We start from the raw sequence: 21,168 nt of genomic DNA, 5'->3' as shown, positions 1-21,168 counted from the left end.
CAATAACTTCACGATTGTAACGTTTATTTATATAATATTTCAAATATTTCTATATTCTATGTATTACTGTTAAAGATAAAAAAAAAAAAAAACACGTTTCTAAATACAAAAGGCTCATTGGTAGTTTTCGCCATAGAAAAGTTTTTATATTTTGTTCCCCTAGTCCAATAGTAAAAATTTAAATGCATGCACTGATCTGAGTAAGACGATCTACTTATTCCATACGCTGCAGTTTCGTCTAGCTTAAATCACCTTTAAATGTAATGGTTTATTATTTAGATCGCGAAAAAAGGTCAAGTTCGCGGTCGGGGAGAAGGGAGTCTGATAAATCTAGTAAAAGAACTAATAATACCTCAGAGAGATATTGGAATAATAGAGATGAAGAGGCGTATGACCGAACAAGACCAAAACATTCGACGTCTGCACACGAAGGTAAAGGTGCGTTAGCGCTGAAATTTATTATTTTTTTATGATACATATTATGTTTAAAGGTATTATTAGGTGTAAATGTTTTAATAAGTAAATTTTTCTTTTATAGATGGACAATCATTACAAGACATGGACATATCTCCAGATAGGAGTACACCCCTCTCAGAGAATTCATATGGAGCCAGAGAAACGAATTCAACGGTTCGGAATAACTCTGAAAACAATGCAGTCCCTCCGGTCGTCGTACTCGACAACTCAAATCAAACGGTAAGTTTTACATTATTGTATGTATACATCTTATCTATATATGCTATTATACCTTGAACAAACATAAACAAAAATATCACACAAGTTTTTGTCAGTATATTTCTAATCTTAAAAAAATCCGCAATTTTATTCATCTCATATTTCCCCCTGGAAATTGCTTACGATTCAAAGTGTCCTTGTACTAAATTGCATTTAAGCATAAAATACAGACAGTATATATTAACTTACAAATATTTTTTATTCTATACATCGTGGTGGGAATGGCATAAAAAGAAGTGGTTACCATTGTTTATCATAAGAATATACTGTATCATTTATGGTACATCTTTACGTTGTTCGTTCAGAAGACAATATAATAATTGCCTCTTGTGGCTTTCTTGGTATGTCTACATCCCGTTGGAAATATACGAATTTACCCTGGCAATTTATTTGAAATGACGGATTATTTTGAATATAAATACAAACACTAGATATTTGCTATAGTAGTTTGTGATACTAAAATATATAACCACTGCTTATTAGCGAGGAGTTACACCATCTTTTCATGTACTCAATCTATTTAAAATTGTGGGAATATATGTTTAAATAGAAAGTGAAATTAATTCTAATTATTATTGTAAAATAAAAATTTTGCATCATAACAGAGCGGGTCATTGCTCGCGGCGGCGCTACCGAGGATTGTGGCGGCACCTCCACCGGTGACGACGGCGATAATTGCTAACAACGGAACTGCGTCGCCCGCGTGCGAGACGAATGCAGCGATCGCGTTAGGGAGCGGCGCCGGTACCCCGCATCGGGACGCAGGCCCGCCCACGCCTACGCATTCCGAAAACACGGACCCTCACGCACCGCCGTTGCACTTAGAACAAGCTCTGCCTAGAAAAAGTGAGTGAATATTTTTGTATATATATACAATATATAACATAGTTAATTCATGTTCCTGCCATGAAGCAGCATGCAATCGCATAATCGTATTTTGTTTTGGTAGGTAGAGATACACATATGGTAGTGAAATTGCAGGCATTAGACTATTGCTCTTAAGAATGACAATGCGGGAGTGGTACCATGGGTATCACAGTGCATACTATATTAGTGATACTGTATCATGTCTATAGATGTTGTCTCTTATCTTTTTAGGTGTCATGTCTTTTTAGGCTTGTTCGTCATTCTAAGGATCATAAAAAATTGAAAGAGTATAAACATCTATATCAATTACGAAATTATTAGTTCATAATTCATATAATAAGAGCTCAGTATTCGCAAACATCATTTATGAAATTTAAAACAATAAAAGATTCAGGTTTAAAAGTCTTATTTATTGTACTGTACTAACGTGATTGTATTGATTTGAAACTAGATAATTATTTCTGTTGGTATAACTAATTCGATTAATTAAATTTGAAGAAAAAAGCTACATCGAAAATATAAAATATCTAAATATGGATATTTAGATTTATTAATTATTCTGCCTATTTAATTTTATAATTACTCGGTAAACGTGCAGTCTGGTGGGAAACGGTAATAGTTGCCTATATACTATAGATATACGCTTTAGATATAACAAAGTGAGGCCATTCTTGAAGACTAAGGCTAAAAAAAATATTTCTCTTATGCTAGAAAAGGCCGTGTGGTCCCGACACTGAATGGGCACTTCTTCCTTTCCTGAGGGTGTCGTAATCGTAATTGGCAGCAGCGACTATTGGAAAAACCCTCCTTATGGGGGAGGCCTATGTTCTGCAGTGGGAAGTTAACGACTGATATGATGATAGAAAAAGCACTGTTTATTTAACTGTAACAATGCCGGCGTTATTACTTCATTGCTGACATAATAATAAGTAAAACGGTCACAGGCAGGAGATATTAATATTAATAAGCTTTTAAATAGATAAAAATGTTGTAAGATATTTCTCTTTTTAACTCTGAAAGAGGAAGTTTATGAAGTTCCAATAAAAATTTAAACACATACATTTAACATAGAAATTAATTGAACAATCCGTGTGGAACAGTGGAATGCTTGGGCAGTTATTCGTCAGTGGTCGGCGGTACATTGCACCACGCACCTCCAATGCTGACTCCTTCGCTAGTGAACTATGTGCGGACTGACCTCACGACACACGTCACGGGTTGGCCAGCTGATATTCTTGAGAAGCAGGTAATTGATATTTTTTTGTACTTTATATATGTTACAGCATGTTTGTATGATCTTTACTAATATACTAAAGCGGCAGTTTTTATTTTATTAGAAGCGACATCTTATTGTTGTGTTGTTTTTGTATACATTTTTATACAGTGTTTTTTTAATTAACTACTTTGAAGTGTTTAAAGTGTAGATCGAAAAGTATATAGATGTATAAAACTATGCTATGACTTACTGTTTGTTTATTAATTTAGGTTTGTTGTTCCATTTTATTTTGCAATTATACTATTTATGATCTTTGCAAATTCTAAAAATCTTGATCTTGTGAACGATTAGTTATCGTTTATGATACTATTAAATATGGGTGGAAATATAGATATACAGGGTGTCCGGTAATGAATTAAAACAAAATTTTTTTTACATATTTTTCAAAAATAAGTTAGTTTGCGTATTAAATAAAAACTGCAATAGCTAGTCTAGCACTTTCTATCTATCAGCACAGTTAGTGTATAATGATAAAATAACAAAAAACCAATAGAATTCATTCATTTCTGGTCATAGGGATCAGGACAGTAAAATAAGATAGAAAAAATTGACTTTTCTTTAAAATAAAGATAACAAAGGTACTACTTATGATATATTTTGTTTCGTATTTTTTTTAGGATGGCTATAAGTTGAACTATGAGACGTTTCAAGGTTATCCATTCATTACCGGACACCCTGTATAGATTATGATTAGGTTGTCAATATTGATTTGAGTTACTTAATAGATACAAACAAGAATTTATATGCTTTTATTGACTTTGCATTGTATGTAGCACTTTTGATGTAAAATCCATTAATATCCTCATGACGAGGTTTTAATAACTAACAGGAACAAAAAATATAAAATTTGTTATTGTTTGTTTCTTCAGAACATTCGTTTATGATATATAAGAGATGGGAATCAATGTAGTTATTTAGGTAAATTATGGTAATTTTCGACCAGATTAGCTTTAGCCACAAGTAGCCATGCAATGCGAAAGTCTAAAAGCTAATGAATATTTGTTTTACAATTACAGGCCAATAAGTTCACGGAGGAGGCATATCAGCTAGGTTGTTTGCAGTGCACGCGAGTGTCCGCTGAGTTGAAGTGTTCGCGTTCGCTTGTACGTCACACTGAGATACAGGCTACATTACAGGAGCAAAAGTGAGTGCATTTTGGTTTGATATTATATATTTACTAAGTAAATACTAAGTTCGTAATGTATTTACATTATGTCAGTTTTGATAGAGTCTAAAATTAAATGCAATTATTACACTAGAATATCTTACAGATCAGCTTATGTATACATATCTAAATATTTTTATATCTATTTTACATCTAACGTGAAGTCCCTTGTGAGTAGACAGAGAGCCGAGTGTCGAAGGCAACTATCTTTACATCTCTCGCTTTATCGCTTTCATAACTTGTCTCATACAAACCGGTTCCGAAGAATTTTGATTCCTTTCTCAATTAAATTATAGATATTGAGTGGAAGACTAAGGTATGATAAACTTGTTTGGTTGTAACGTAGGATAATGTACCTGCGGCAGCAGATATCGCGATTGGAGGAGCTTAAGTCGCAAAACTCCTTCATGTCGGAGGACTAGGAGTCGTGGTGGGGCGTGACCATGGCGACCGCCCCCGCCCCCACAAACTCGTCCGTATCTGCACAGCCGCCGCCGCTTACGCGCGCTGCATTTCCCACCCTCTCGAGGGCACTTTCATCCATCAATGCTAAACATTGTTCATTCCGTTCTTTTTCTATGTAATTTAGATCGAACGATTACTGTTGTGTTGTGTGATTTGATGTTAACATTTAAGAATTCATTCTTGTGACACTCGACGGAATTCGTCAGTTTTAATAGTATTTTAAATTGCATTACTGCACAAGGCCAATTAACGATTGAATCAATGATATCGTGTAGTAGCAGCAATACAGTCAATCGATATAATTTTTATTATGAATATGAATGTAATTTATTTGTAATTTTCATTTATAAATGCAGATTGTAATTTTAATAATGTATTTGTTTATTACTTATTTATTAGATTTAATGTTCTTTTATCAATTTACTGCATGCAACAGGTTTACTTGGCAATTTCCTAGTCAAGAGACTATTTTATTATCTATCAGTATCAAATTAAATTTTAGATTTATTGTTTTCATACATAGTATGTAAGGTGAAGGCCACTGGTCTTATAAATATCTAAGCCGTTTAGACTTCAAGGCACCTGATCTCGTGGCTTTTTAGACCTTGTGTGGGTTTGAAGCTCAAGGCAAGTGATAATCTTTAATTAAATAATTCAACATGAGTTTGAAAAATTCTGTTGTTTTTTTATTTGAGCTTAGTGATTGATTTTTGTGTATGTATTTGAGTTTCAATATAATTCTCTAATTGTGTATGAACCTTTCAGAAATTTTAACTTGTTTTAGGCAGAACGTGCATGTAATTAGATAAATATTTCTGCCATGTCTATAATAATTGCAGAGGCACACAGCTTTGCATCTTGATTTAATACTGATTGCCAGTTTGACCTGTTGCAAAGAATATATACATATTATAATGTTAAGAAATTTTAAACGTTTGATTTTCTAATCAGCTCAAATGCTTATCACATATTAGCTGGTTAGCAACTCCAATAGGTTAAAGTTTCCTGACAGACACACAATTGTAACATCATTACAGACTATCATTACAACCCGTTATCCAAATATATATGGCAAGATTTTATGTATTTATTGAATATCTAACATATTAATTTACTAAACTGTGCGATCATAATGTTGTTATATATACTTTTAAAGTGATAATTATACTAATTTAGAATGCAGAGAAATGCAAAGAATAGAAATGAAATGCAATTTATTTGCCAGAAACATTGTAGATAATAGTATAAATATGTGAGTGTTTCATGACTGTATCGCCGCAAAAATTCGCCATGTGTACCATGAATATATCCTTTATAATCAAATTAATTAATTTTCCAATTGAATTATTAAATGAAATTATTTTTTATAGTAGGTAGGTTAAGTTGATATGCAACACGACGCGGCGCGCGTCAACAAATGAGGAGCGAATGCGTGATACCGCAACATTGGTTAATGTTTATTAAAAACAAAAAATATTTTATTTGGTGATATAATATTTAATTATGTTTACAATTATTTAAATTGAAATACCGGTGGCTGATAAATTTTCCACTTAATTCATTATACAGTCAGTTTATTACTTATAATTCATCGGTCAGTTATAAGGGTATAGTGTTTTGTAATGTGTTTATTGTAAAGAATAAATTATTAAAATAATACTTTCTTAGAAAATTATTGTTTTTTCTATAGTTCTTATACTAGCCTTTATGCATGCCGTAAAGCAATAGCGACCATTTAGTTAAATTCACGTTGCTCACTCACAACAGGGAATTACTTTATCAACCAATGTTAATTTTTTAACTAATCAATGTGTAAACTTTGTAAAAACCTGGTATTTTATAATAATAGATATAGCAGTCAGAAAGTCGTGTAGTTTTATATTAGTTGTTTTCGAAAAATAATGTAAGCTTAATTAATATTGATCACAATATTTTGCATGAGTGCGACACAAACGAAAGCGAAGCCAAGGGAAACTGTATTTGTTTACACGAGTAATATTAGCGAATCATTAGTTAGATAAAACAAACTCCGCTCTAGGTTTTTATTTCTTTTAATATAGATATAATATAATTACATTTCAAAACAGTCTATTGTAAATTAACAGAAATAAGTACTGTGATATTCATTCACTTTCACATGTAATAATAGTTAATAATAATTATATGTATGTAGGTCTGTGTGGAGATAATATAATAATATCAATTACTGTTAGGTGCACACTGTTTATAATCACGTAATTTTAATTTTAGGGCCCTTTGATGCAGGTCTCTTATAATTTATAGAATTTATATTTACCGTGTGATGCGACTATCCACTATAATTTTTTACATAATTCGAACGTTTTATATATTTCTACTTGCTAGTTTTTTAGAAAAGTAAATGTTTACGCAGATTTTAGAACATTTAAAATTAAAATATAATAATAAAATTATTTTGTGAAAGCATGCGTTCAGAATAGTTCTGAGTAAATCAAATAGTGAGATTTTAATTTTTCCTTATCCAATGCTGTAGCTAAGCCGAATTTATAATGATTCAGTTTAGGATTTTATTAAACACCAACTAGCTATATGCCCTCTACTTCATTTGTGTGGATTTTAAAAGTCAGAAAACATATTAAATATATAGATTTTATGTCAAATTCAGGAATATAACTATGAAAACCGTATCCAATTTGATGCAGTAGTTTTTGCGGGATGCCGGAATAAACATATAGAGAGACAGACAAAATTTAAGTAAGATAAATAATAATCAACACGATGGCTGATTCTAATATGAACCGAAGTATAAATAATTTCATATAATATTACTAATGTAATAAAATTGTGATTATACGATGTCTGTACGTGGAAGAAATTTAAAAAAAATATGAGGGATTAATGAAAATTATTGCTTATTAAGACCAATAGACGGTAAAACTTTTTTTTTTAACTTTTGCTTACATCGTTACAAAAACTACTGTACGAAATTGGATGCTGTTTTTACAGTTGTGTTTCTGAAGGTGTAACTTGAAATCTGATATATGTTTTATTTTGAAACACCATCTAAAAGTGGTCTACGCGGACGAAGTAGAGGGCAAGCAAGAACATCTAGTATATAACATGTCGTGAGTAAAAATGATAATGTCATTGGAGCATTATTGCAGATATTATGTCATGCACTTAATTTCCAGTACCATTATCACATATTGTCGATATATCAATCGTTCTGATAAAAAATAATGTTATATGGGATGTATTTCTTTTCTATCGACAATCTGAGTGATAAATTTTTAGATTTGTTAAAAATATAAATATGTATTTTATTTATAAAAACGTATTTTAAATTATTGGGCAAATACTGTAGATTTGTAAAATATATAATGCAGCGAATTCATATTTTTATTAAATTTCTGCTTTCGTTGGAATGATAACCAAAAATAAAGACCTCTGTCACAGTAATGTTTTAATATATTAGTTGTCAAGCAAAACTAGATCTCGATTTTTTATTACTTAACTAGAATTATTTATTTGTAAATGTTATGCAAGCTATCAAATAAGTTGATTCAAAATTTGGTTAAGAATTTCTGTGGTTAGTATTGAATAGTGGAAAACGGTATTTTATTAAATATAATTAAATCATATATTACTTTGAACGTTTATTTATGAGGGGACACGTTTGTGACAGAGTAGTTGACAAAGTGAGGAAGTGGTAGCTACTAAATAACCGACGTAAAAATTAACCCTTGAACATGTTTAAACTTTGGGAAACAATAAGAAATAATAATATTTCTCTTAGATCATTTGGTAGATTATTAGTCTTTTTTATTCTATCTTTTTTATATCTCTAATTTATTTTTTTATTTCAAAATTCGTAATAAACGTGCCGTCCTCTTTTGACTGTCTTCGGAGGTGGGATTATTTTTTATAAATTATATATGTTACTGTAAAAGCCTGCACATTGGTAAATCTGAAGTTTTATCAGAAAATCTTAAGATTTACCAATGTGAGTTGGTAAATGTAAGGATTTTATAAAAACAAGATCATTTTTCTTTTTCGAAACTTTTTCAGTTTAGATTTTTTTCACAACAACAACGTTTTTCATTTTAACCAACATAAGAAAAATAATAATTATCTTTAATAAAAATCAATTAGGACTCTGAATTCCATACAAAAATTACTATTCCGACATCAGTCCTACCATTTCGTTACGTTTTTACATTTTTTTGTAACAGATGTGTAAAACAGTAAAATTAATCAGCTAATTTTGCATTGAATAATTAACTAATTTTACACTGAGCGTATATGAAATATTTACCAGGAAACAATAATGTTAAAAACAGAAATTACAATAATATTTGAAAATAGTAATGCAGTTGACAGAGCGGATGCGGAATAAACTCACGCATTTTCTTTCCTTACGTGTGGATAACAGACTTGACTCGCTAGGGTGTAGCGATGCATGGCATAGGTCCAAGGAGAAGAGGATATCGTGCTGTTGCCTAACGATGCAGTTATAAATTGCTATTGTTCATTGTTTCATAAAGTGTGTGACAGAGGTAGCAATAAAAATCATATACATCGGGGGACAGGACATAATTTTTTTCTATTTACTAATTGAAATAATTATGTAAATTTTTACTATTATATATTTAAGGAATACAATAAACTTTTTATATTATAAAGTTCTATATAATTTTTTCACGGGACGCACTTTATCTATATGTGCGTAAAACATCTCTATCACACTTTTTGTGTATCTGTCACAGATATTTTGTAAAAACGAATTATAGTAAATAGTTTTATTGTTACTATAATCATTGCACAGTCAAAATATTTTTTGTTAGAAAAATAATTAAGATTCTAAATATTTTGGAAGTATAACTTTTTATTTTTGTAAATAGACATGTCTTGTTGATAGAAAAGAAGAAAGCCCCATATATTATTTATGTTAGCTTGTATATAACGGGGTCGATTCTGAAGCACCATTTTTCTAAATCTGTCACGAAAATTAAAATTGCAGTTTATTATCACAACAAAATCTTTATGCTTTTATGAGAGCCAAAAAGAACTAAATTTCAAGTAAATTTAAATAAAAATTATTATAAATTTAATTTATGGTGGTCTATAAAACTATGAAATTTAAACAGATATGTTACAGACAAGGCGCTTCAGAATTCACTCCAATTAATATAATTGAGTTTTCAGATGTCTTCATGATGAGATGAGTAAATGATGATAGAATCATCATTATTTTTAATTAAAGTGAATTCATTATATCGGCGTTTCTACAAGATAGTTTCTCGAAATATAAAATAATTGGAAATTTAAGAATCGCGTAACGACTGAATTTTAACTCTTGTCATAATGTCGTTCTTTATATTAACTATCGTATAGTTTTAAATAAACTATAACACAATTAATATAGAAATCCAGAATTTATCTTTCTTTAAAGGCCTACGCAATCGACGGACAGTCCTTAACATATGTTTTCTTGATCAAATACAAACATCGCATCGCAGAGAAACCGAGCGTTGTAAAGAAAGCTTCGCCGAATTTGCGAAGACAAGAAGGGCGAGCATATGTATAAATCGACGCGAGTGTTCGAAAAAGTACGTCGCTTACAACAACACCTTAAAGCCAATTCCGGATTTCGGTCAGTGTTAGGCGTTACGTAGGGAATTTTATAATTATTCTGAATGTATTTTAATTCTATTACACAAACTGACTAGCACAATGTTCAATGTTAGAAATTAGATACTCTAGTTTCGTGATTACTAATGATATATTTTAGTTCTAGTTACTGATTTTAATGATTATTATTATTTTAAAAATTATTAAGAATTAATTATTATTATTAATAATATTTTAAAAATTGATAAGATTTATTAATTGAAAAATTCTCTGTTTTATCTTTTTTTTTCTTCCTCTCCAAACTCAGATTTTAATGCATGTACTATCTCAAAAAAATTGTCTACTCTTAGTATTGCAATTTCATTAATTTCCAAGCGTACAATGTTTGTACGTCTTCTGCGATGTATCTTTACCCTCGAGGGACAAAATATAATATTTTCATATTTCCGCGGCCAAATATCCCTCGATGGCGTTGGCCTTAAATTAAATATTTGAATTGGCTATTATATTTACCATCAGAAAATTGCATTTACAATTAGATTCATTATGGAATGTGGAAGTTCATGTGGTAAAAACAACTATACTGAGCATAACAATTGTGTTCGAACAACATTTGTCGTGTATTGGGCGTGTGTGGCTAATTTCTCGTTTCGTCGCTCACTTGATTATTGCTGTATTTGTAAAGAGACTTGTTAATTTGCCCGCCGTAACCTAGTATAATAAATATGAAAAATATGACTTTGTATGTCGCCTCCACACAGGACTCTCTTCATCTTACATTTTCTTTCCATGTTTCCATAACTGTCGTACATTACTTTCTGATATGTTCGAGATACGAAGATTTAACCAGATTAAATAAATCAGTTTCAAATAAAATCATTAGTATCAATTATCCGCCTTTAATACATTAAATAGTTAATATGTACAACTAGAATAAATTGAAAATAAAACGTATACACAACTGAAAGCAATTTCATTAAACTATTTGTTACCTATCATCATCTTCCTAGTAATATGAAATTGCGTTTAAAGTTTACGCTTTTGAAGTATCATAGGTATTGGAACTAAGGTTAATAATCCGTCCTACCAATAACTTAGGTAGCTTATAGTCCAAGATCCTGTCATTGACTTCTGTAGATATAAAACTTATTAATAAAACTTGGTTTAAATGAAAGATGGTCAAAAATATAATACAATGCACGTGGGTTACCTGCTTTCATTTAGCCGCAACCCAGCATTGTCAGGCGAGAAGAATTAATTTAGTAAATTTGGTAAACCCATCATGATTTTTGATAAGTTTTGCACTAAACGGAGGAAGAAAAAGAAGTTTAATAGCTCTATTGGCAGTGACGTAGCCTGCCAGGTCGACCTCTATGTCGTTACCTCTGGAAACCATTGTGATTGATTGTGGTATTCATCACGTTGGGTGAATGCTAGAACCCAACCCAATCGCCTTTTACGACACCTAAGGGAAAGGAAAGGGTCAGGCTTTTTACTTTTATATATAAGGTAACAAAAAGCTAAAAGATAACCCACAAGTAAGGGTTGTCATGCGGCAACAATTACGGCTAACTGATAGCAATAACCCAGGTCCATTGTATTATATTTTCACTCATCTTTCATTCAAACCAAGTTTCATTAAAATGTCAACGATTTTACAGAAGTCAGCGGCTATTTATGTCATTAACAGTTAACTGACTTAAATAGGCTCAGTAGTTAATAAATTTATATACAGCTTCCTGTCACTCCCATTTTCCATGGTGTGGTAAACTTTTAGGAGTCAAGGTGCTGCTTCAGTTTCCATTCAATAAGATTCATACCATGCAAATATTAGTAGTGACAGTAAATAAAATATAGTGTAATGTAGATAATATATTCCAAATTAAAATAATAGATATTAACATAAGAATATAACAAATCTACAATATTGTACTATTGCATACAAATCATTCAAAATACCATGTTTATGTGAACAGTTGTTTCGGTAGTCCACAAAAACAATTCATACTCAATAAAAATTATATTATTTTTATAATAGGTAAATAAACATTATAGGAACATTTATTATTTTTAAACTTCGATATGATACACGTCAGTGAGGGTTAATTTGTGTTAATTGACTTAATTGATTGAGTGCGTACCTACCCTACCTACACATATTATTTAAACTTAGTAAAGGTAGTTTTTCCAATTAGAACCATTAAATTAACATTAATATTTCTCTATTGAATTTATAATAGAAACTATGTTGCCATTAATAATTCAATAGAGAAATATAAGGGTAATTTTGAGGACAACCTTATTGGCCAGTTGACGACGGGACCCTAACAATAGCTACATTTTAATGCTTGTATAGTTATTTTAAAAATTACAGTCATAATGAAAATCTTATGTTCTTAAATTCGAAATTAATTCTATTTTACTTTGGAATTACAATACCAAATTTAATTAGGTAATTTCAATTCAAATTTATTTTTGTGATACAAATAATATGGGTCATGTGTTAATTACATATTAGTATTAACAAATAGGCTATTAGTATTTACGTTACAATGTACTCTGTGAAGGATATGTTTCAGGTGGGCCATCATCTTTATAGATAAATGTTCCAATAATATTAGATAAGTGAGTATATTACTATATGAGTGTTATTTATTTTCTTAACCCTTAAATGCCTGAAGTTTCAAATTTAATACAGAGGTTTGCATTGTTTCATTGTAAAATAAATTTAAATATAGAAACAGTAAAGGATACTTATATATTTTATTATTTGATTTAAAAAAAATCAGGCTTTTAAGGGTTAAACCTTCTACAAATATACTCCTGATTTGTTATTTTTTTAAATTGGGAATTTAGTGTAAAAGAAAGACACAACAGTTCAAAAGCTAAAATAGGTTTATGAGAGGTTTGACGTTTTTATGAATAAGGGGCCAACTAATTCATGAAGTTTCATTAATAAATGCTATACGTAATATAGGTCTAGTTCTAAGGCAAGACGTATAAATTTAGTCAGTGATTTGTGTGAGTAAGGCGGTGCCCCTTATAATCCAGAACGGTGATGGTTCACTGGCAGGCAGCAAGACTGACAGCACGAAGTTAGTACTGTGGCCTGTGGTAGACAGAGTGCCAGCACGCTCTGATGTCTTGTACAGTGGAGCGTCGTACCGTGGATCCGGCTTTGGCAATTCCAATACAGGTTTGAACCAAACCACCGGCAATGGCGGGTTCATTTGCCCTTTAGAAATCAAATATAATTCTCTTATAAAAATACAAATGCTTCAATCCAATTATTGTCTAATATACAGATTTTTTATTATTCCGATATACAGTTGGCATAATAAAAACCACATAAAACTATGAAATTAGTACATATTTATATTTTCAGAGGTAAGTTAAGCAAATGGTGAATTCAGTGGCCAACCCTCCATAAAGAACGGTTGAATGCTATGCATCTGCCGATTTCCGCAGGTAATAAACTAATTAAGCTTAAAAAAGTATAGATATTACTGACGATGATCACATATTTATATTATATAAGCCCCCAACGCCATAGAGACAATAAATTGTTAACGAGCTAATTTATTATGGATGAGAATTGAAATACTACATCCACTTAGGCAGTGTACAATCGCGGGGTAGGATGAAAAGCTGTCGAAGAAGTCAGGTCTTTTTTATAGGTGAAAATGGTATAGAAGCCCCTTAGTCTATCGTGACGAATTCAAGGATTAACCACTGTGGTTTCGAGGAGGAACCACGTGGAGGTCGTCCTGTTAAAGTATATTGCTAGTAATGGCGCTGTCAGATCTCACTAGTAACAGTTCTTTTCCCCCTTCTAACAATGGGTTGGGTTGTTAGAGCCTATTACTATCCCCTCGACGAGGTCGGATCGGTTGCTCTAGGAATTAACCACGATCGTTTTCAGGAGAGACTGCAAGAAGGTTGCTAGCAACTTTGTTATGTCGACTGGGACTAGAATCACATATAATCAGTCGACAATGGAGAGATGATAATGTTAATGAATTGGTTACACTTGTTCTCTCTTAACAACATACCTGGTAATGCGTCCACTAGACAATTATTCTGCATATCCCAACGCCCTGCGTCAATAAACAAACCATGGATATTGACACCATCTTCTGGCAGCACCAAGTCGCCATACACATCTGGTCCTTCATCCTGTACAGTATAACGAGCGCCATGTATTAAAGAAAATGTTTAAGCAATCACTAGTATTGCTATTCAATCATACCTATAATAATCAGACAATGAAGATTTGTGGACATAACTTAGAACAATAAGACTTGATTAGTACATATTTTAATTTCTTTGATTGGCCTAACCTTACTCGCGTATAAAGTAACGCGATTTGCCTACCTCACATGTATGTGACACTGCGTCACGAACATCATAAATATATTACAGTCTTATGGATAATCGTTTCTAAATTGTTTTGATCAAAAGTCAAACCAGCAATTCACGCTACTAGTCTTTGGTAAACTATTTGAATGTGATAAAATGTTACTTTAGTTTTCTTCTTATTTTGCGTGTATATATCTTCTTGCGAAAGGAAAAATGGAATTGGTTCGAAGTCAAACATAAGTGCGTCAATAGGCACTCGATATCGACGCGCGTACGACTGCAGCGAGCCAGTCAGTAGGCCTTGTGGGAAAAACAAGCCTGATACCCAGCTACTAGGCTGCTTGCCGTCTATCAGCCATTTCTGTAATGTTTTTTAAATAAAGTTAATAAATATACAATTTTACTTTACACAAACTGAACTAGTATAGTAGTATAACCTCGATAAAATCTACTCTGAGAATTAAATCGTGAATCCAGCTGCCAAGAGATTTCAGTGAATTGTAACCTTTCTTATGCCACATCGCTGGAACCCTATTATTTAAGAAAGCGTTAAATACTTCTTCAAATGCTTCCGACATAACAACCATTCCCTGCAATTAAAATATGAAGTATAAATACTGGACAGGTGCGAGCCATCGGTGGTTATAGTAAGAAATTCTTTATATTTTTGGACATAGATATCCTATCGCGGAAATCGTAAATTACCTAGAATTTTACCGTTTCTTTAGTAAATTGACATTACCTATTAACGAACTTCACCACATAATTAAAGGATTCATGATATTCCAAGACATAAATGGAATGGAATGGAATGACATTCCATAATATATACTACGTTTACCATCAAGCGAGCCTATATATATATATACATATATATATATATATATTGTAAGATACATAACCTAACAAAAACTGATTTAGAATTCCTACTGATATCTGGTGGTCCTCTTCTACATGTATCTAATTAGATTTCATTATATTTTAATTAGATATATAATATAAGTATTAATTAGATTTTCATATGCTCGATTATTATTTACCTTAATTGCTTTCTGAAGTTCATTTAGCGAAGAGTGTATTAATGCAAGAAGTGTATTAAATCTGTCTGTTTCATGTAGCAGTACAGTAGTGAGCGAGTTCAATTGACCCATGTCGTCACGCTGCATTAGTTCAGGGTTGATCAGCGATTTGTCAATCTTCGTAGAAATGTTTGCGCGTGTTTGATCACAAATACGCCACACTATTTGTTCTGGCGTTTCATCTGTACCTCCACCACCTGATCTTGGTTGGACATCCACTATAGTCTGAATCAGTGTATTCGTTTCCTTGTTCTAGAGAAATCACAATAAATATATTATGTATTATTTATTATTGTATGTATTATGTATTATTGTAGGTTACGTAATAGAAAAATTGATGTAAACAAAAAATCCTTTGGGATATAAATAGGGAGAGTGATTCCAAAAGAGGTTATCCAGTAAAAAAGGACGGTATAACCAGATTGTTCAAACACTATAGATTTAGCGAATTGAGTCTGTGCTATATGAACATCATCAACTAAATAAATAGTCTTCTACAAAACTACATAACTTATAAAACACTAACCTCAAATGCAATATTGGCATTTTCGTGCATTCCAAATACTTCAGGGCTTTCTATAACTGGTAATGTTTCAATATATTCACGATAGCTTTCCAGCTTTTCTGCTCGGGGACAGTAATAAAGACCAGAACGTGAATAAGTGTACCCTTCTTCTAAGATAGGCGGGGAGAAAAATAATTTCAAGATCGTGGTCAAGCACCGTTGATCCCACATATCTGTTACTCGTCCACCATATGTGATTGAACCTATAAAGGACATTTTATGCTTTAGCTTACCCTAGTCGTTTACGTTATCATTAAGCTATTGTTTATAAGTAGCCAGCTCTCCAATAAAAATAGTAAATAAGCCAGTCTAATTATTTTTAAGGTTCTCCTTTATTATTCTTATCTTGCCAAAGCCCTTTACCTAATAAACCAGAGAACCGTTAAATAAAAAGGAATAAATAGCAGGATGATATCCTAAGAGCTAATAAACTACAATTTAATAATACGTTTGTAAATATTAGAAAAACAAAATTTAAGACTGATTTAATAATCGTTTTTTTTTTGCAAATTATATTGGCAAACAAGCTAATGAACCACTTTTATCGTGTATTCCACTCTTCAAACCGAAACTGTCATGCAACTATATCATGTATGCAATTAGTTGCTTCATAGTGTTTTTTTTTTACAAACTAATTATATGTTCAACGATGATAGGTGATCGTAGGAATACCAACTTGAAATATATTCCAAAGCATCCCAAGGAATATGACCATCTTCGCAAAACATTTGTAAATTCAACATAGCGCATTCACGATCGCTGTTGTTAAATTCGTACATAATATTCCATCCCAACGGCCCGAACTTTTTTCTTTCCTGTATTATTGCATGAAACATACAAATTCCAAATAGCATTGTACGCCAATCTTGTTCTAATACTGTAATTAAAAAATATGAGCAAATCTAATCAAAAATTATATGTGTAAAGAGTAATTATCGATCTAAAAATTTTCGATTAAAGGTGTATGAATAAATGATGTGATTGTTTGGATATTAGGCTCATTAGAGCACTTTCAGGCTTATTTAAAAGGACTACAGAACTGACATTTAGCTATTTCACATTGTGGCTAACCTCAGAGATAGAACAAGTAGTTTAGAGTACAACTAAAAATTTAATAGTAGGTATCTGTGTACTCAATATCTAATTAAAAGTTTCAATTAAATTAAAACATAATACCATGATTTTCAAAAAAATCTTCTTCCATTTCTATTAAAGCTCTTTTCACGTTCGCCTTAAGACCTTTTGGGGGTTCATTAGTAACTTTCACTGAATTTTGTAGCACTGACACTGGGAATTTATCAGTAGGCATAGAACTTAAGTAGAGACGAAATTCTGGGTGAGGCACACTTTGTTCACTGCTTAGATTTGCCACTATGAGCTCCAGGTTCAACATCCAGGATGCAGCCAAGTGACAATTCTGGAAAATAATTGAGTAAATATAATATTTACATTTCTAGAAAAAAATAATATTCATATGCCAATTTTGTTTTTGTTGTATCTTGTGGATTAATAGGACAAAAAAAATCTTATGTTTAGGTATAGTGTTATAAATAATATCAAATTTCAATAGTACCAAATTCCAATTCCGTTCCTTATAGCCGTTTGCGTGTGATTGAGTAGGTAACAATCATCCCATTATCTAAACATATTTAAAATCTTTCCCATTTCGTAATAGGTAAATGGCAATAAAGTAGATTAACAAACAATCATTAAAGCGATTTTTATTTATAACTAGCTTTTACTTGATTTTCTCCGCGTGACATCCCATATATCCCATATTTACTTACTGGGGGAAAATTTATATCCTTCTGCATTTTATATGATAGGTGGATACTAAATTTTATAGTGATTAATTATGCTGTTATAATTTGTAAAAGTATACGCTGTGGTAATAGATTAATAAAGTTGTCCTGAACACACCTGTAGAAAAATCCAATCTCCTTTCGTTTTACCGTTATTGATCATTTTTTCAGCTACAGGACCTTGTCCTTGGCCTAACGAGATTGATCTAACGCGATCACGCATACCCATCTCTGTTGCAAATTTTTGAAAGGCACCAAAGGGGTCAGAACCTGTGCTCAAGATAAAAACTAGGGGGATAGTCGATGATGTGTCAGCGTATCTGTAATTTTATATTTTTAGTTGAATTTCATTGCAATTTAAGTATCAGTTAAGTATCGAATAAAAATACTAGTGTTGTGGAATACCACAAAACCTAACCAAATAAATAATACTTTATTAGGTGCACAACTACATCAACATTTATGTATAATGAAATAAGTAGTAAACTAGCATTTACCTTAAGTTGTAAGGTAAATTCTTACAACTTTAAATTTTGACTTTTAAATAAATCTGATTTCATTGATATGATTTTATCAATGCAATATAAAGAGCGTACCTACAATTTTATTGGTCTCAGAATCAGACAAAGTTATTAATGTACATTTAAACAGATAGGTAACTTTTAATTGTTCATGGAATAAATAAAAATAGTTTTATTCATTTTTTATTAATAGTTTTTGAATAGTATTATTTTTATGAATCTACTATCCAATTCGGAATGCAATTTCATCTGAGAAAAACGGGATAGAAAAAAAGAAGAAAGCAAGAAGAAAAAAAACATAACTTCCTTTTTTCAAATATGAGTTGATTTTACAATAAATAAGTAAATGGATAAAATGAAAAATATATAAAAAAAAAAAAAAAACTATAATTACAGTGTACTTGAAAAGACCAATCCATCATGACAAGCATTAGCTAAGCTCATGGCTTTTTTACCTATGCCCGCTCAGTTAATACTTGTTTGATCAAGAAGCTGAACAGTTTCGTGTATCTCATTGGGTTTGGGCATATATATAATAGCATTTGCGCGGCATCGTAGTGGAACGTTGCGCTGGGGAGCTTCCCAGTGCGGCTGGTTTGAGTCTCGGAGAACATCATAACCGCGCAGATAAGACTAAGTATTGATTGAATATTCCTACTATATTTATATGGTTTCAATGACTTATGTTTCCATTACTTTCCGTTATATATATCATAATAATATTTTATATATCCAATATTTTTTATTGTTATGCATTTTATTATGCGTATTGCAATTTATTTGTCGATTATGACGTTAAGTATCGGAAAGTAATTTATATGAAACCTAATTATAAAATATAAAAATAAAAAAAAAAATAAGATCACCGTAAAATGGGTTGAATAGGGACAATATTAAAACTTTTCATTTTTTTTTCAAGTAAATCTAGGTAAGCTATCCGTGTACTAAATTTAATACACAACTATTCAGCCATTTATGTAATATGATTAAATAACGAAGATACAAACATCTTTAGAATTTTTTACATTTACAAGATTACAATCTTTTACCCACGGCTTTGTCCACGAGACTGAAATAAAAAGTAGCTTAGGTACATACCTAAGCTACTTTTTATCTCATAGATTCTCTGCATGTGCTTCTGAATCCATATAGTATATGTATGCATTTTATAGTAATTGGTTAAACCGTTAAGTCGTCAAGAGTATACAAACAAACAAATTCACTTTTAGATTTATATTAATAAGAATATAGATATAATATATATATACATAAGGGAGAAATTGACGAATATGACGAACGAAAATGTAAATTAGAGGCTAGAATGTATTAAATTGAATCGATTTCAATTCTTCTTCAAATTATATTTGATTTAAAAGTAGATTTTTGTTTGCTATTTCGTAAGCGTGGATTTCAGATGTAGGAAAGAAAATTCATAAAATAGACTATTTCTAGATGGCGTATTAAGATAAAATATACATAAGTTATAAAGTTATACCTTCAGGAATATAACTGAAAACCTCATACAATTTCGTGCAGTAGTTTTTTGCGTGATGCTGCAACAAACATATAGACAGATCAGACAGAGACAACATTTCTTAATACTCATTAAAAAAAAAAAACTATAAATTGCTCTTACTAAGGCTCTTAGTAGCCACTAAGCAAGCATTCACAGAATGTTTGCCCCCTTGTAACTTCATTGCGGATAAAGCAAGAATTTGGAATTCTCCGGTGCTCGGTATTGACTGGAAACTTCCTTCTTAAGGCAAAGGTTAACTTCTACAAGAGATACATTTGACTACGCCTCACGCACGCTGCACCAGCGTGGTACGCCAATTTGAGTCAAACCAACAAGAGGAAGCTCCGAGCCCAGGAGCATCTTGCTACGTATGTACCATCACTGGCGCATACAGGTAAGTGAGGAACTTTTTTACTCGAAAGATACCTCAATATCTTCACACTAATGTCCACATCGAGAATCTGATCATCAAGATGATCTCGCGCGCAGACGCATCAACCTGGGGCAGAGACCTGGCTCCGCTGCACATGCGATCGCCGGCCTCGAAGCCTTACACGCGCGAGCTCAAATTCCGCGCGCAAATACATCGGAAGACTCTTCCGGAAGACTTCACAGTGAGGACACCAGCGCCGCTGGGTTCATTCATATGCTGGCGGTTTCCCAGGTCTTCCCCCATGGGGTTTCACCCGACAGGTAAAGACTACGACAGCTAACATTTTTAGCTATTTTTTAGTGCTTATACTCATTTGGTGGATATTATGGTTAGAAATATTTTAGTCCTACTTTTTAATTAATAGATAGATAAACATAAGAATACGACCGAAATTTTTTTATTATATATCAAAGCATGTTTCATGGCGATAAAACGGTAATCGAGAACTGATGATTAGAAGATCATTAATAAAATATATAAAAAAATTTTACAAATGTGGACGAAACTTGTATTTTGGCCGAGAACTAAAAAACTGCCAATTCTCGAGAAAACATTTTTTCAAAACAACAATATAAAGATAAAAATGATGCATTTTCCTATTGACCCCTCTATTATTTTTGTTCATTCCAATTTTAAGGTGCATAAAAATGAACACATTTGGGAAAATTTCAAGAAAACCAGGCGTTTAGTAAATAATAAGTAGCTAAATTTTAAATATTACGATCTTAGATTGTTTCAATTTACCTGAATTCACCCCCATTTTTTTAGGGTATGT

The 21,168-nt window shown here is 31.7% G+C and overlaps 2 protein-coding genes across 3 annotated transcripts in view; one reads left to right on the top strand and one right to left on the bottom strand.

Moving 5' to 3' along the window:
• The window catches only part of LOC113518891 (WW domain-containing adapter protein with coiled-coil homolog), a 30,618-nt gene extending 19,610 nt beyond the window's left edge, over nucleotides 1–11,008 (top strand). The window contains exons 5-10 of one of the 2 annotated variants that reach the window (XM_026903926.3): nucleotides 280–432; nucleotides 539–696; nucleotides 1,341–1,581; nucleotides 2,703–2,848; nucleotides 3,895–4,022; nucleotides 4,390–11,008. In XM_026903926.3, the coding sequence (XP_026759727.1) occupies nucleotides 280–432; nucleotides 539–696; nucleotides 1,341–1,581; nucleotides 2,703–2,848; nucleotides 3,895–4,022; nucleotides 4,390–4,465 (902 nt within the window). In that variant the 3' untranslated portion in view covers nucleotides 4,466–11,008. Of the gene's footprint in view, nucleotides 1–279; nucleotides 439–538; nucleotides 697–1,340; nucleotides 1,582–2,702; nucleotides 2,849–3,894; nucleotides 4,023–4,389 lie in introns of both variants that reach the window. The other variant, XM_026903919.3, reaches the window with a different exon arrangement.
• Nucleotides 11,009–12,059: 1,051 nt separating this feature from the next.
• The window catches only part of LOC113517760 (dynein axonemal heavy chain 6), a 67,025-nt gene continuing 57,916 nt past the window's right edge, over nucleotides 12,060–21,168 (bottom strand). Inside the window, exons 59-67 of the mRNA XM_026902507.3 lie at nucleotides 18,042–18,243; nucleotides 17,298–17,538; nucleotides 16,798–16,998; nucleotides 16,083–16,324; nucleotides 15,518–15,808; nucleotides 14,915–15,067; nucleotides 14,641–14,838; nucleotides 14,171–14,294; nucleotides 12,060–13,353 (exon numbers count right to left, since the gene is read on the bottom strand). Of these exons, the coding sequence (XP_026758308.2) occupies nucleotides 13,124–13,353; nucleotides 14,171–14,294; nucleotides 14,641–14,838; nucleotides 14,915–15,067; nucleotides 15,518–15,808; nucleotides 16,083–16,324; nucleotides 16,798–16,998; nucleotides 17,298–17,538; nucleotides 18,042–18,243 (1,882 nt within the window). The 3' untranslated portion in view covers nucleotides 12,060–13,123. The remainder of the gene's footprint in view (nucleotides 13,354–14,170; nucleotides 14,295–14,640; nucleotides 14,839–14,914; nucleotides 15,068–15,517; nucleotides 15,809–16,082; nucleotides 16,325–16,797; nucleotides 16,999–17,297; nucleotides 17,539–18,041; nucleotides 18,244–21,168) is intronic.

Source organism: Galleria mellonella, unplaced genomic scaffold (genome assembly GCF_026898425.1).
Source record: "Galleria mellonella isolate WM207_F2 unplaced genomic scaffold, CSIRO_AGI_GalMel_v1 utg33, whole genome shotgun sequence".
In the NCBI taxonomy this organism is placed as follows: Eukaryota; Metazoa; Arthropoda; class Insecta; order Lepidoptera; family Pyralidae; genus Galleria; species Galleria mellonella.
This window is presented reverse-complemented; position numbering and strand designations above follow the sequence as displayed.